This window comes from Camellia sinensis, chromosome 15, assembly GCF_055761805.1.
Source record: "Camellia sinensis isolate YWXY chromosome 15, ASM5576180v1, whole genome shotgun sequence".
Lineage (NCBI taxonomy): Eukaryota > Viridiplantae > Streptophyta > Magnoliopsida > Ericales > Theaceae > Camellia > Camellia sinensis.
Genome location: NC_138975.1, coordinates 106751722 through 106768505, shown reverse-complemented (window position 1 = coordinate 106768505; position 16784 = coordinate 106751722). Strand labels below are relative to the sequence as shown.

Genomic DNA, 16784 nt, shown 5'->3' with positions numbered 1-16784 from the left:
CTCTATACATATATATACATATATATATATATATATAACAGTAAGATAACATCATTTTTCTATGAATCAAACTGAAATGGGTAAATCTGAAACAAATCTATATATATATATATATATATATATATGTAACAGCAAGATGATGAAATACACCTCGCTGTCGCCGCAATGTGGCCTTCCCGCCATCGCATCGCCGCCGGACTCACCATCGCGCTGCTCCTCCATCTCTTTCGCGTCAGTGCCTCACTCCGCCTTTTCAGTCGCCTCTCACGATGCCTCTATCTCTCTGTTAGGGTTCACTGACTCAGATAGATGGTGCAAAGGCGAAGAAGACGATATAGAGAAAGAGAAAATGGGGGAAGGACGACTCAGAGAAGGGGTAAAACACGACTCAGAAAAGGGGGGAAAACACGACATAGAGAAAGAGAAAAGGAGGGAAACAAGGAAGTCTATCTATTTTTTGAATAAAAAAAAATTAATACAAAACGACGTCATTTTGTATAGCACTGCAGGAATATATGGCAGGAATGTATGGCAGAAGATCCGGACTCACTTGAGCATAGCAAAGCATTGGATCGGGCAAAGACCCATCAAGTCCTCTCACCTCCACCGTCACCACAGCCACTACTATTGCTATTATCACTTTTACCACTATCCTATCATCATGCCACCATCTTCACCCTCATTTTACCACCACCACCAAATATAAAAACATATATATTTTATTCACAAAATATTTTTAAAAAAAATGTTTTTCACATAACCAAAGCTATTAGACAAAACAAACTAATTCAATCAATAATACAAAATGTCACATCAAATCATAATCATTTCATTTTTTTCTCTCATAACTATCAAATTAACTATTAAAAAACTACCTATCAAATCAACTACTAAAAATATTTTTAAAAAAATGCAAAGTTGATCTTAAACAAAAAAAAAATAGTCATGTTAAGGAGTTGTTTGGGATGACCTAAATAAGTGCACTTTTTATCTTTTTACGAAAAGATATGCAGAAAAGTAGAGAGGTGATGTGATGTGATGGAAAAAAAATAAAAAGATGATTATTTTTGGGTTGCCAAACTTGACCTAAATTAGCTCATTGCGAACGTGGACAGAGTGGACCATGATTTCTTATTTTTTCTACAACTCAATTGGTGAAGCACACCAAGAAAAATTTTAGCCTCTTTCAGGCTAAAATCTATAAAAAAATAAAATAAGTTAAAATAATTAATAAAATAAAAGATTACATCAAATTCATAATCGCTTCACTTTTTCTTTTATAAATATCACATTCAATTACAAAAAAATCTAATCATTATCTTAAACATAAAAAATTTAATTTATTAAAACAACCGAGCATCTTCTCATACACCAGACGTATAAACCGCGCGTTTTTTTTAGCAAGGCCTTTGAAAATGGAATCGACCCCCTCTCTATAACTGACCTAAATCCCCCACCATAGATTTCTAGAGAGGAAAAAAAAAACAGAAAAACAGAGAGAGAGAGAGAGAAATGGAGTTGCAGAGTGGATTGGGTCTGTTGATTCAACAATACAAAGCTCTGTTGAAGAACATTATCCTTTCATGGCGTAACAGGCGATCCACAATTGCTCAACTTCTCTCTCCTTTCTTCTTCGTCTTCCTCCTCTACGCCATCAGTCAAGCCCTAGCCAATCAACCAAACTCCGTCTACGATCCCCAGCCTCTTCTCGTTCCTCCAACTCCTCCCTGCGAGGACAAGTTTTTCATCACTCTCCCCTGTTTCGACTTCGCTTGGAGCGGCAATGATACCGCTCTAATTGTATCCATTGTCGACCGAATTATGAATAACAATCCTGCTCGTCCTACTCGTCCTATTCCTCCTAACAAGGTTTCATCGTCCTATTCATTTCTAATTTTCCATTTTTTTTTTTCTTTTTTTTGTGAATTTTTGATTTGTTGGATGATGATGTTTGTATTAAGTGGCGGAGACAGAAATCCAATGCAGAGGGGCTACAAATTGCTCACAATAAACAACTCAACTGAATCCACGATTAATAAGTTCAACACTATCAACTGAATCCACGATTAATAAGTGACTTCCCTAGTCCTATGTTGGCTCTTATTTTTCTGAAATTTCTTTCTTTTGTTGCTTTGTATTTTGAGTTTGCGAACTCAGCTTACGTAATGATACAAGTTTTGGGGGGGAAAGATGCTACATCATGTAATTATAGCATGTTGTTGTGAATTTTGGATTTGTTAGATACAGTAAAACAAAAGTTCTATTTTGGTTTGAGTTAAATCTGTTTGGTTTTGCTTCCAAAATCATTTTTTTTTTTTTTTTTTTTGTTAATTATTAGAAAGTAATTTGGTTAAACTAATGTCAAAAATATGTTTTCTAATTTTCAAAAAACACTTCTGCACAAAATAACATGAAAATGAAACGGCTTTCAAGTTAATTGTTTTTTTCACCAGATTAGTTTTTGGTGTTTTTCGGAAAACAGATTCTGAAAACGAAACCAAATAGAAACATTGATTAGATGTGGTATTCATAGTTTTGCTGATACTTTTTAAAATTTCTCTCTGGTTCTGTATTTTGAGTATGCAAATTCTCAAGTAATAGTGATAAATGCAAACCATTTTATGTTTTTTGGTTGTTAGTTTCTTGTCTGTAAACTCTAGCATTTTTGCCTAGATTGGTGACATGAAACGCACTAACTTCGATATTTGAAGAAGACGTGAGCATGGAAAATGTTTTTGTCTATGCTTTCCCCCCCGTAACAGTGCATATGATCACATATATAACCCTATACAAAATTGTGCAGGTTAAATCATTTAGAGCAAAGAAGGAAGTAGATGAATGGCTTTATAACAATCCTACGCATTGCCCTGGAGCTCTGCACTTTGCAGTAAGAAATAGAACTGTCATAAGCTATGGTGTACAAACCAATTCAACTCAAATTGCCAAGCGAAATCAAAATGAAGATCCCACTTTTAAATTCGAAATACCACTTCAAATAGCCGCTGAGCGTGAAATAGCAAGGACTTTAATTGGAGGTATTAAATGCAGATTCATGTTATGAGATCCGTTGTTTTCAATATGCATTAAGATGCTTTGATGCCTGAAACTGGCACAAGATCCTCTGTATCCAAATTTCTTTAACTGGGAGTGCATTGAGTATAGAGAAATAGAGATTTTGATCCCAGAATTTTGGGTACAGAGGATATCTGGACTTATGTAACTTTATTTGGCTAAATATACCGCGTATTCTGTGGTTTTGTATGTGCTCAGATCCCAACTTTAGCTGGGTGGTTAGTCTGAAGAAATTTGCTCACCCTGGATTGGGAGCTTCTCTTAATGACCCTAATGAGCAAGCCAAGTTAAAAAGTAAGCTTATACAAGAAGCAGGACCAGCCTTTTTCCTTGCAATTGCAATGTTTGGTTTTGTCTTTCAAATTAGGTCTTTGGTGACTGAGAAGGAACTCAAACTTCACCAGGTAATGATTTGTTACCATATGTTTGTTCTTAAGAGAAACTAGCCTTCTTTGGTCCTTGATTCCCAGAATAATTTGTTATTGTTTTTGTTTTTTTTTCCATATCACATTTGATTCACAGGCAATGACTATGATGGGTCTTTATGATACTGCCTACTGGTTGTCATGGCTTACATGGGAGACACTTTTTGCTCTCTTTTCATCGCTTCTCACTGTTCTCTGTGGAATGATGTTTCAGTTTCCCTTTTTCACGCGCAACAGCTTTGCAATTGTCTTTCTTGTGTTCTTTCTCTTCCAATTCAGTATGGTAATTCTCTTTCTTCCAGTCTAAATTTTCTATCTGCATACTCAGGCCTAGACACTTGGTTTCCTATTTCTGATCAAGACTCGAGCAAGCCTCAGTATGAGATTTTGATAGCTGATCTACTTTCCCTTGCTCCTGACACTAGATTTGGTTTTGCCTTCACGCTGTCAACTGTCATTCAAAGGTCATCTGCAGCCACAACTATGGGTTTCTTAATATTTATTCTTGGCTTTATGGGTCAGGCAAGTTTTATTTATCTATTAATTTTTTTCCATCTGCACTATAGTTGTAACAGAACGGAAAGAGTTCTTGGGTCTCCTTTTCGAAATTCTGAAGTGAGCTATTAACTGAATGGTCATAACAGATCTCTTTTTGTCTTTGCAGATGCTACGATTAACAGGTTTTCCCTACAAGAAGAAAGTTGCTGTTATATATCGAATCATGTGGTCACTCTTCCCTCCAAATCTTCTTTCCAAAGCCATTGAGTTACTTGCATTTGCAACTGCTACCGCTAAATGTGATGGGATCAGCTGGAGTAAACGATCTGAGTGTTCAGTGCCAGATTGTGTGATAACAATTGTATGTTTACTGCTAGCCTGATATATTCGAATGATTTGGTCTCTTATACTTTCTACTTAAAAGTAATCCCACGAATGTCTTTATCTGAATTTCTTTTGTTCTCTGTGGTCTTGCTCTCCAATAAAGCTCAATGCATGCATTGAAGTTGATTCCGTTCCATGTTTTTGACAGAATGGCATTTTGATATGGTTTTGATCAACATTCTGCATTTGGTTTGTTTTGGCTCTCTACTTGGACAATATACTTTTTGAACCCAGGGTACTGGACAGGGAAAGGTGGAAACAAGGTTGAAGGTAATTGAATTTGAAATTATTATCGGATTTCCTTTTGCTCTCTTGTTGTTGGCTAGTTTTGGTGACACCCTTTATCTTTGTTTCTTTAGACGGTAGCATTTTTAGTTTCCTAAATTCAGTCCCACAAGTTGAACATAAAACTCCAGATGATGAGGATGTCTTTGAAGAGGAAAACACGGTCAAACAGCAAGCAAAGGAAGGTATAGTTGATCCAAACGTTGCAGTTCAAATACGTGGGCTTGTAAAGACATATCCTGGGAAGATAGAGATCGGTTGCTGTAAGTTAACAAGGAAGTCACATTTCCATGCTGTTAAGGTAAACATCTTCTTTTACCTTTTGCCTTTAGTACCCGGCAGTGTCTACTTGGTCAGGTTGAGATAAAGCACTATATTGTAAACACCATAGTTAAATTTATTGTTTACACCCCATGAAAGAAGAAGAATAATGTGCTTGTAACTTCATTGTTTAGCATGAATCATGTTAACTAGTCCAAACACTACAACAAGTTGAGGGAGGAAAGACTTTCTGCTGAGAATAACCATATAACATAAATGCAATCTTCAGGGCGTATGGTTGAACATTCCAAAGGATCAGCTATTCTGCCTCCTTGGACCTAATGGAGCTGGAAAAACCACTTCAATTATTTGTTTGACTGGCATTGCCCCCGTGACAAGTGGAGATGGTAATTGGTTTTATTTGAAGTTTTATGTTCATGAGTTACAACTAACTTGGCTTGCTTGGATAAAGTGAGGAACAACCCAACTAACCATAAGTATCTTGTTAACAGCACTAATATATGGACATTCTGTTAGAAGCTCTGTTGGCATGACAAATATCCGGAAAATTATAGGAGTCTGTCCCCAGGTAACTTTTTTCCTTCATTTTTTAATATTTTTCTTCAGTATTCAAACCATAAAAAAGGGCAGCCAGTGCACGAGGCACTCTTGTTACCGTAGGGTCTAGGAAGGGTCAAAAAGTGAGACTAATTTTGTTCCACTTTTTGTAGTTTGATATCCTTTGGGATATATTGACTGGTGAAGAGCACCTCCACCTTTTTGCCAGTATCAAAGGCCTGCCAGATTCTTCAATCAAATTGGTGCGTGCTCAACAAACTGCAAACTCTCTTCCAATTAGATGAGCTAAATTAATAGTCAGAATTGATTGGCTAGATTATCAAATGTTTTTCTAAGACTAATGCTTATTCATAAACAGGTTGCACAGAAATCATTAGCAGAGGTCAGACTTACCGAAGCAACCCAAAGGAGAGCTGGTAGCTACAGCGGAGGAATGAAACGTCGCCTTAGTGTTGCAATAGCCCTTATTGGTGACCCAAAGTTGGTCATTTTAGACGAACCGGTAAACAAATTAGAAGATCATTGCTCTTCATATATCTATGCTCGTTTACTTGATCTGGCTATGGAAACTTCACTTTATTGTGCAGACAACCGGTATGGATCCAATAACTCAGAGGCATGTCTGGGACATAATTGAGAATGCAAAGAAAGGGCGAGCTATTATCCTAACTACACATTCAATGGAAGAAGCTGACATTTTAAGTGACCGAATAGGAATCGTGGCAAAGGGTACACTTTGCTGCATTGGAACCTCCATCAGACTGAAGTCAAGGTTTGGATCCGGTATAGTTGCTAATATGAGCTTCACCGATACCACTACATCCGAAGAGGAAGCCATTGCTAAAACACGCCATGAAACTTTAAGGAAGTTCTTTAAACCTGTAAGTTCGGTTTCAGAGCTTGTTTTGGGAAATTTTTTTTTTCTTTTTTTTTTTTTTTTTGCCGTGGAATGTTTTGTTTTGGCTTGTGGATTATTTTGACAGCATTTGAATGTGGTGCCGAAGGAGGAGACCAACTACTTCCTCAGCTATGTCATTGCCAACGAGGAGCACTTATTGACGGTAAGCATTCATGATTTGATTCGGACAATTCAATTCGAGTTTCTAGCCAAAATGCTAATAAAAAGTTTCCCAGTCTATTTTGCCTTCCTTTTGATATGCATTTTCTTGCAATTGAATTTTTTGTATCAGAATTTCTTTGCGGAACTACAAGAAAGGGAAAGTGAATTTGGTATAGCTGACATACAACTCGGCCTCACAACTCTTGAAGAAGTCTTCTTGAATGTTGCAAGCAAAGCAGCACTAGAAACTGCCACTGTTGAGAATAATTTGGTAACTCTGACCTTGACGTCAGGGACTTCAATGTTGGTAAGTAGGTGCCTCTAACCTCTATTATAAATGAGAAACAAAGAAATTAATCAACGCTCATTATTTAGCCTGAAGGCCTGCAACTTGGCCTGACCCAAGTGAGAATTGGGCTAAGCTTGGGCCCAGAGTTGAAGCCTGGCCCGCAGTTGGCTTGGTCTGTTGATCCATGTGATGTGGCATGTTGACTTTTGAGAGGCAGCCTATTAGTCTGAACCTCAAGCTAGGTAGAAAATGAGGAAAAACAAATAAAAAATCCTTGTCACAATCATTGGGTTAACCTCGACGGCCTAGCCCATTGACAAGTGAGAGGTAATCTGATGGTTTGGCCTGTGTGCTTGGATAGTTAGCCTGTCTAGGCCAAACCCATTGGATAGTTAGCCTGTCTGGGCTTGCACGTAAGTATTGGCCCGCACCCTATAGCGTTAGAAAAAAAAAACCCATTGTGGGCTTGGGCACTAATTTTGTGGATCGGCCTGGCTCAATCATGATTCTTATACATGCCTAATTGATATATCTCTTATTTTTTTCTCGTTTTTTTTGGGGGGTCATTTTTGTTGTTGATGAAATGATTTATACAGATACCAGTGGGAGTGAAGCATATAGGAATTCCTAGAACAGAATCACCACATAACCCTAGAGGACTGATGGTAAAGATATACTGGGGACAAGACTCCAATGGAAACCTCTGCATTATCGGGCACTCAGATGAGACACCAATCCCTAATAAAGTTCATAATTTAGTACTTCCATCTCCTCCCACGAGATTAGGCCATGAAGGACCGGTTCATGGAATTGTGCTAAACTTGTAAGAATTTTGAAATTCCAGATATCATTGTAGAACAATGGGTGCCGTGTGTTAATAGTTTTTAGAGGTTTTTGAAGAAACTTTTGCGGTCCAATTTTTCCAAGTGTTGGGTGTTCTTTGTTGTAATACATTTTTGTCGCCAAAATCAAATTAGTGATAATAGATTTATAGTGAAATATAGATGGAATTACTTCAATTTGCCAGGAGCAATGTTTAGAGGGTGTTTGGGACTTAATTCTTTTAGCGTCTTTTTTTAATTTTTCACTTTCTTAGAAGTTCAAAAAGAAAATATAATTGAAAAGTAGTTAAAATATTATCTTGTGAATGAAAGAGTTACTTTAGATATTTGACTTTTTTTCAACTGATAACAAACAATTGTTTACATACACCCCACCCACTTCAGATCACATTTAGAAGACACTAAACTATTTACAATTTCATAGCGTGCTCTCAATAAGCTCACAAAAAGTTCAATAAACAAACTTTGATAGAAAGCACAAGATTTATGTTCTAAATTCAATCCTGTAAAGCTCAAAAATACTTCTCCATGTATGTTTACAAGATGCATGAAAACAGCACCAGTGAAAATTTAACACGTTCATGAAAACAGAGAAAAAGCTCATCAGTATTGCATTCTAACACACTTACAAAGGTGATTCCATTGTGGAAACTATTCTGCATTTTCAGTTCACTGAGTAGAGCAAGTAGGTCAAAAGCAAAAATGCATTATGAACCCAGAATCATGTCAACACCAACCAGTTTCAGAGTAAATTTAATTGCAAGTATATAGCACAACACAACATATGATATACATCACTCAGAAAAAACACCTCTGATGCGAAGAAGACAATATGGAATGGCTTTTTTAACAAACCCACATACATCTATAGTTACATGTCAATATAATGGTTTATATGACATAATCATACCCCACAAAGACAAACTCAGAATTCTAATGGACTTAAAACCTCGCCTTTCCGTCAAAATCATCTTCGCCATTCTGCTTGGATACCCTTCACTAAAATCAAGAGAAACAAGCAAACAACTTTCAAGGATTAGATAAAAGGAGAAAATTTTAGTTGGGTTTTTATTTTATTTTTATTTTTTTGACAATTAATTAGTTCTAAGAATAATAGATATCACCTCTGTAATGTAGAAAAATGGTTTGATATATTGAATCAAATGTGAAGTGGTCAACAATGGACTCTTTCCTTGATTTATAGATCCTCCAAAAAAGTATATCCTATCAGAAATTAACATGACTATAGTCTATGAACTGTTCAAGCTGTGTTAATCTACCTCAGTCAGCGTCGAGATATTGCACTTCAGTTTGGAAGAACAAAAGTACTAGACAATGTGGGGTGGGGTGGGGTGGGGTGGGGTGGGGGATGAAAGTGGAGGAAAGGGCGTTTGTTTCGCATGAGAGCAGTGGAAAATGCACGAAAGTTATCTTTCTTGTACAATCCATATTAGCATAGTAAATTAACTTCCAGTTTCTTGAAAACAATTCAGGAATTTTTTTATTTTATTTTTTATTTTTATAGTGAAAGTAGCAAACCATTTCAACTTTCTCATAAAAATTTCATCTTAACCAAATTGCATACTATAAAATAAATTTTCCTTCTTTATTTCTTTCACTTAATTTTCTATCACCTTACTTTCCATCATATGTTTCACTCTATCAAAAGACTTCCAAAAGACTTTAAAAAAACAGAAATGAACATAGTTGTGCATGGGAAGATAAAAAATATTAAAAAAAAAAAAAAGTTTTGAGTTCTTCCATTTCTTACCATTTCCATCTCTAGATGACAACATAGATCTATCGCTTTTGTTTCCACCTTTTCCACCCGACTGTATGGGTCTCTGTGCCCTTGGCGACGGCGAATTTGTTTTCTTGTTAGTTGAAGCTGGCAAAGAATGACGCCTAGTGAGATTCTGATTCTCAATTCCATCTTGGTCCAACCTTTGCGAGCCTTGTGCTTTCAGTTTTGCTTTTGCAGATTCAGTCGCTGCCATATAACTTGGCACCGCAGGTCTGTTTTGTACCCCATTCTCCGCACGTTCCTGCTTTGCTGCAGAAGAAGCCTTCCTAGCAGATTTCTGACTCTCATTGACAGTTATATCTTCCCTAGATCTTAACTCTCCATTAGTCACAGGAATACCCTCATGTTTTCCACTATTTTCTGGAGGCTGGGATTCTATTGCAGTTTGATCACCACATAACAAATCAATTGCCTCACTCACCACTGGTGGTTCTAGAGTTGCTTCTATATCAGGCAGTTTGGACACAGTGATAGTTGTTCCTTTCTTTATCTTCTCACCGGAGTCACTGATGTTCTCCTCTGCAGTATTTTGATCTGAAAAGCTCAAAACCTTTTCCAGACCATACTTTGGCTTCTCACTGTCAGCCTCAGACTGAATGGTGCCCTCTGTATTAGGGTTGTGAACCTTTCTCAGACTGCGTTTGACCTTCTCAAGCTCATTTTGTGGATGTTCCTGCACTGAATCTGCTGGATGACTCAAGACTTTCCGAAGGTTACGTCTTGGTTTCTCAATTTCAGAGGTGGATTGAATCGAGACATTGTCAAGGTTTAAAGGAGGAATCCTCCGGACACTAAGCTTTACCCTGCCTGTTTCAGAGTCAACAGTTTGTGGGTTAACCTTCTTCTTCTGGGATTTTGAGCTGGGAACTTTCTTTGTTGAGGGAATTGGTTTCCACAAGAGGGATGCTGACCAGCGTTCTAACCAGTTTAGGACTGAATTTGGTTCTGTGGAATCATATTGTAGACGTAGAGACTTTGCAGTGGGGGATGAAGCAAGAAGCTATAAAAGACCCCAAAAAAATGAGGTAATCGGTCACCTGCTGAATATGAAACAAAAGGGCTACAAAGGAAAAGACCAGAGATCAAGGGACCAATACGCAATTGAAATGGGTACATACTAACAATTAGTTATTACTTACTGCTTTTTAAACTTAAACTTCCTCACCATCAACTATGAGGTGTGCAAAAAATTCAAAAGTTAATGAGCTTTCTATAGTTAATTTGATTGAGTTGTGTTTTTTTGCGAGTTATGTCACAGGTTTATCTGTTGCCAAATCATGTCGTCAGAATGGTTTGAACTTCTAAAAGCCTCTGGAGAAGATTTTAAAAATTATGTTTCAGTTTGCAACTTCATATGCCCATTTTCTAGTGAACAATGTTAGCCTAGATCAATTATTAAGACCTTGATCAATCTAAAAATTTAACTTCAATTTTTTATCCGTGACTTGAAATTCTCGGGTAGAAACTATAGATGCAGCACTTTGGCTAGAAGAAGAAGAAACTTGTGTAGTAAAACTATGAGCGATTATAAATAAAATTACCTACCATCTTGAATTATATGACCTACACTAATGATACCTCTGTGGCTAGTTCAGGAGAAAGAAACATTCACAAATCACAACCACATATCTTCACTCATGATGCAATGCAGAACTTACCTCACGAACAAAAACATTTGCTGACAGCTTTGGTATCTTCACAGATGGGTTAACTCCAATGGGGTTCACAAGAATGCTTTCCTGATTAAAAGATGTATATAAACATGTGAGTTAGAATTGAGACATGCAATACTACTTCAACAAGGTTAACCTCAGAAAAAGGCATGCAACGTACAAATCTCAATCAACAAACCCTTCCTTGTCAACAAATTAATGATACGAAAGGTTACAAAAACAAAGTTCTTTATTGGCTACTACCTAATGCGACCCGCCCCCTGGAATTAGAAGTACTACATGAAATATAAACAAAAGGCGCACAGGCTTCTACTTTATGAGTAGTAATATCATCGCTCCTTTAGGTAACAGTGGTGCCACTCTTTGGCAAAGCAACAGTCTAGGAGATATGGTTTTTTTAATTTTCTTCCCTTAGAAGGCATGTCATGTCCTATCATTAAGTGTTGCAACAGGAGGGTTGTTCATTCCTATCATCTCAGAAGTAGGAGTTGTAACTAAGCTAATGGCAGCCTTAACCTTTTCTGATAGAGGGGGATTGAGAAAGAAATTGATTTTTGAATCGCCTAATTCAATAGCTCAAACAATAGGTGGAATTTGCCCTTTGAAGAATAGCTAACATTTGCAAAAGGGGGGTTGTTCAGTGAACGGGAAGCAAAGTTTCACTATAAACAGCTGAGGTCACCATAACTTCAGAAAAAAATACTAGCTGACCCAATAAGCCGAAGCAAGATTGGTCTTCTCTTCTCTCTCCAATCAAGTGAGGTGAGGCAATACAGATAACCTACCAGCCCAAGGGCATTAGTCACTATAGCTGACCTGGGACAACTAGGCTCTAAAGGAGGGCTTGCTTCCTTCTCTATTTTCTATTTTTAACTAACAAAGCTGGAAGAGTTTGCCAAGATGTCTTGGTAAACAAGCGCCAACTTCCAGTTTGTTCTCTCTCTTTTTTTTTCCTTTTTTTCTTGACATAAATATATAATTTCCTTCCATCGGATGACAAATTAAGAATTGAAGTACATTACAGATTATTTTTTTTTCCTTGTAATAAACAACAATAATGCACCAAATTCCATGTTTTATTGGGGAGAAGAGAACCAAATTTCGAAGAATGTATGCAAGTCAATACAAATTTACATTGTATACAGCTGTATCATTAATCAAGTCATTATTTGTAAATAGAGTATATGAACCAGATAGTGTGTCTATCATTAGAAATCTAGAAGGCAAGGGGAAACGTTGCATGCAACTTTTACAAGATTGATGGTATGAAATCACCCAATTAGATTGACTCTAAAGAATGTCACTATTTGAGCCATGAACTTTTCATAAATGTCAAACATGAACTCTTAACATATGCAAGAAAATAATGAGCAACTTTGGCAGATGATGACAGATTTTGTATGACCTTAAAACTACTACCATTGTCCTTTTAAGAGGTTACCAGAGGCTTTATGAGAATGCATTTCTTTTGCACTTGAAGGCCAACATCAGAACGCCTGATGTTTATTCCACGAGCAAGGGCCTGTAACTTGACAATTCCCAGCATACAGTGCAGAGTAGAAACAGCTTGTCTCCTCACCAAGTGCCCACGAACAAGCGCCTGCAACCTTATTATCCCTTTGAGGGCCCAAAATGCTCGTCGAGCCTTCAAATAAAACACTCAAATCAGTAGTGATATTTTTTTAAAACAAATAAAACTTACCAAAAATGTTATAAGAGAGAGAATATACTTAAGAAACATTTTTTCCTTGTAAGATATGTATAATATATTTTTACTATCAGAGTTTGTTGAATTCAATTGAGAATTTGATACACAATCAGAGCCAGAATGTTGGCAGAAAATTGATACCCAACCCCTAACCTATTGAAGGCAACAACTTTTCACCACAAAAATAGTACTCTGGGACTTTTTGGGGGAGTGAAAATTACCAAATAACCCTTGAAAGCAGCCTGGACCTTGGTGGCAGATTGGTCTCGTCTGGTTCTTTCAGGATCATTCAGTGCATCTAGTTGTGAGGTTCCTTCTGTATCTGTATCTCTATTCCCAGGAAGTAATATCCCCGCTTCAAGAGGTAGGTCTGCACCCTCTCCATGTTCTTCCAAGTTCTTTTCATTTGTAGCAACCGTATTCAAGGCAACATATGAAGCCATGGGAGGATCCAATGCTAAATCAGCTTCTGGTGCCTTTGCAGCAACCCATACCTCTTTCTCATTTCCTACTTTCTTCACATAAGAACCAAAGCATATATTAGGAAACAGTTTCCATATGCGTGGAAAATCTTGTTGAATTGAAGCAATTGCAAACGCAAGTTAAAACTAATAAATTAAAAGTATCAACTGGTAGAAAGGGTTATGAGAAATAGACATTTTCATTAAGTTCAATCCATTTTCAAGCTACAACCCATCCAAGAATTTAGCTGCCCATTAACCAATACATTCACAGTACCTCTCTTCCTTTGGAAAAATTAGATTTGGATGATTTCTTCCCAAAAAGCACGGTTTTGATCCATTTTCCTGGTGATTTACCCATTGCACGTCGACCAAAATCTGAAACCAAAACAACCTGAACTCAATTCTGTGCATTAATTCACACAATTACAGCTCAAACATATGTAACGCAAACTGAGAATGATACAAAACCAATTGGATATCATGCAACCTGGGAAGATTCAAAAAAGTAAAAAACAAAGATAAAGAACACGCAGAAGCAGTAGGGTTATGTTCTCATACTCAAACGTACACCGATGTTGCAAGACCAATATAGACTACAGAATGTCAATTAAGTTCTAAATTTCCACCATTAGAGAGATTCTGCTTTTCTTGATCTCTAGAGATTGGATGGCTTTTTGTGACACATAATTTTTTATCTCTGTGTCATTTTTGTGTGGTTTTTATTTTGTCCTTTTTCTTTTGATCTTTGAGGACTCCTTGTCCTCCTTTGTGCTGTTTTTCTTTTTACTCGGTAAAATTACTTATGTTGCTGTTCAAAAATATAAAAAAAAAAAAAAAAGTTGCAAATTTCCATACATCAATTTTGCCATGTGGAAGATGAAACTTGACTTAGAGAACTCAAAGTTTCATATTATTGTGTTATGAATACTACCATGATGCTCTATTTGATATACATGAATGTACATGAGTGTTTGTGTGTGTGTGTGTCTTCTAAATAATTGCATATTTTCCTACAGGAAAGGTGTGCATACACTTTTGGTAGCCATACGTACGGTATGATATCAAATTTTGGTTTAATATACCAAAGGAAAATTTTGGTTACTTTTGGTTTGTCCTATTTTCAGGTGTTAAACACCACTTCTAAATAAATGTGATGGTGCTATAAAGGACATGTTGTTGGGTGCCAGAAAAATGTGGACTTGAGTGTCTAATATAGTGGAAAAATTGACATACAGTGGATACACGCATAAAGTGACAGATGTATTTTTAGGAACACCCAAGAAGTACCAGTGTTCAACACATTTGACCATGGTTGTTAGAATCGTACGATTCACGATTTGATTCATACGATACGATATGAGTTTCAACAAAAACGATTCGAATCGTGTTCTTGAATCAAAAATTGAGTGTATCGTGCAATTCACTAAGATTCATTGCGATTCACTACCATTCAGTACGATTCGCTGCGATTCAGTTTTTTTCTTTTTTTTCTTTTTTTTTTTTTTGCTTACATAATGCATGAAACAATGTCATTTTTACCAAACTATCCAGACATATAGAAGAGATCAATTAGTTATATTGACATACATAATATTATATGTATATACATTCATAAAATTTAGTTAGATTGATATTTACATCATTTTAAACACTATGAATGAATTTTTATACAAAAATATAAAATTATATATTATATATTAAATAAAATGAATCTTACCAAAATGATTCATGATTTGACAACAATGCATTCGAGATCAACGAACATAATAACAACATAGAAGTTTCTCTACTAAGATTGTCTCATCCAAAACTTTTACTAATATTCCAACATACATAGCCCTGTAGTTGGAAAACATGTTCAGATAGTCTTCCTCATGCAAATATTTTAGAACCTTATAAAGGGCACTACCACCCAACTTCCTTTAGAGAAACCTCTAGGGCCACCAAAAAAAAAAAATTAAGAAATTATAATTAGAATCCATTCTAAAGGCAAAAAAAAAAAAAAAAAAAGGGCTTCCAACTATCCATGAAAGCTGTTTAAGCAGCAATTGTGATGAAAATAGAACCCATTAGTCACAGTTATGCAATTAATTATCTTTGACATCTTTTTATGCAAATTTAAGCATCAAGAACAAAAGCCCATCAACTACACCGAGTTGCCTCTAAAGTTCAGTTCCATACACTAAACAGTAAAAACCCCACTATGAATCAGATGGCAAAGTAATGTTAATCAGATCGTGCATAACCAAACAAATGCAGAACCACTATAATTCATTCAGCTAATTGATTTGAAAATGGAAAATCACACACATTCCAAGCAAATTCACATATCAAGAAATAAAAACCCTAAATTCCTCCAAGATCTATTCCTAATTACAGAAATACAACAAAACACAGTGATAGATCAACAAGAGCACAAATTGAATCAGATCTGAGTATTACCAGACAAATGCAGCTCTTTCAAACCCCAAATCTAACATTCCTGAAAATCAAAAATCACTACATATCTTCAGATTATCAAAAATGAAACATACACTGAATGAATGTGTACAGAGAGAGAGAGAGAAGGAGAGATATAAAAGTAGAGATATAGAAAGAGAGAGAGAGAGTAGAGAGACAGAAAGGTAAACCATGTGAGTGAGCTTGCAAATTAAGGGAATGCAATGTTGCTTTTCATCATATCACATCTCTCTCTACTGAACACTGAGCCTCTAAATGGAAAAAAATATTTTTTTGGCTAAAATATTTTTATATACACAGCCTCTAAAAGGGCAAAAAAAAAAATGACTATGTTTGGATGGGTTTTGAAATTATATTTCTACCTTGTCGCTTCTGTTTCACATTTGGATATCATTTTCAAAATAGAATTCTATCATATAATTTAAATTACAATTTGAAAACATGTTTGGCAGTTTTGTGACTTATTTCACCACTTTCAACCTCTTCAACCTTCTTTCTCTTCCTTTCTGAAAAGTTTTCATGTTCATCGTCTCTGAAAAGGTTCACGTGAACTGATCTACTCATCTTTCTCTGTTTCAAAGATCAAGACTGAAGATTCGTCACGCATAATGTTCAAAGAGAACTCAGACCATTTTATAAATCATGAATCATATAAACCCGCTCCCTACACATATCATCTCCCACAAATCAAATAAATTACAATTTGTGCGTTGTGAAATATTCATTTTACGAGCAACCAAACAACGACAACACCGATGTCAAATAAATCATAAATTTATTTCACATATTTTCTTACAAGTCACGGATTTGAAAATTTTAAAGATAATAAGATATTTTTTTATTAAAATTAATAAAATTTTAAATGTTTTTATATATTTTATAAACAATGGTGAAAGGTATTTGTTAACATTTGAAAAAAAAAAAAAACAACATGGAATTGAAAAAGAATAAAGGTCGAGGGGAAGGGATAGGGTGTGGAC

At 36.0% G+C, this 16784-nt stretch overlaps 1 protein-coding gene and 1 pseudogene across 4 annotated transcripts in view; one reads left to right on the top strand and one right to left on the bottom strand.

Moving 5' to 3' along the window:
- The window catches only part of LOC114318326 (protein IQ-DOMAIN 31), a 180485-nt gene extending 164156 nt beyond the window's left edge, over positions 1-16329 (bottom strand). The window contains exons 1-8 of one of the 3 annotated variants that reach the window (XM_028265187.2): positions 15975-16329; positions 15787-15826; positions 13619-13719; positions 13102-13395; positions 12614-12817; positions 11158-11238; positions 9467-10499; positions 8420-8694 (exon numbers count right to left, since the gene is read on the bottom strand). In XM_028265187.2, the coding sequence (XP_028120988.2) occupies positions 8663-8694; positions 9467-10499; positions 11158-11238; positions 12614-12817; positions 13102-13395; positions 13619-13702 (1728 nt within the window). In that variant the 5' untranslated portion in view covers positions 13703-13719; positions 15787-15826; positions 15975-16329 and the 3' untranslated portion in view covers positions 8420-8662. The other 2 variants (XM_082907943.1, XM_082907942.1) reach the window with 2 other exon arrangements.
- LOC114298658 (ABC transporter A family member 2-like) lies at positions 1422-7812 on the top strand (annotated as a pseudogene). The gene is made up of 16 exons (XR_014356291.1): positions 1422-1869; positions 2804-3035; positions 3271-3476; positions 3595-3781; positions 3925-4019; positions 4162-4356; positions 4528-4649; positions 4739-4965; positions 5215-5332; positions 5438-5514; positions 5657-5746; positions 5863-6006; positions 6092-6385; positions 6488-6565; positions 6695-6871; positions 7450-7812. The product of XR_014356291.1 is annotated as an ABC transporter A family member 2-like (transcript).
- Positions 16330-16784: the final 455 nt, after the last annotated feature.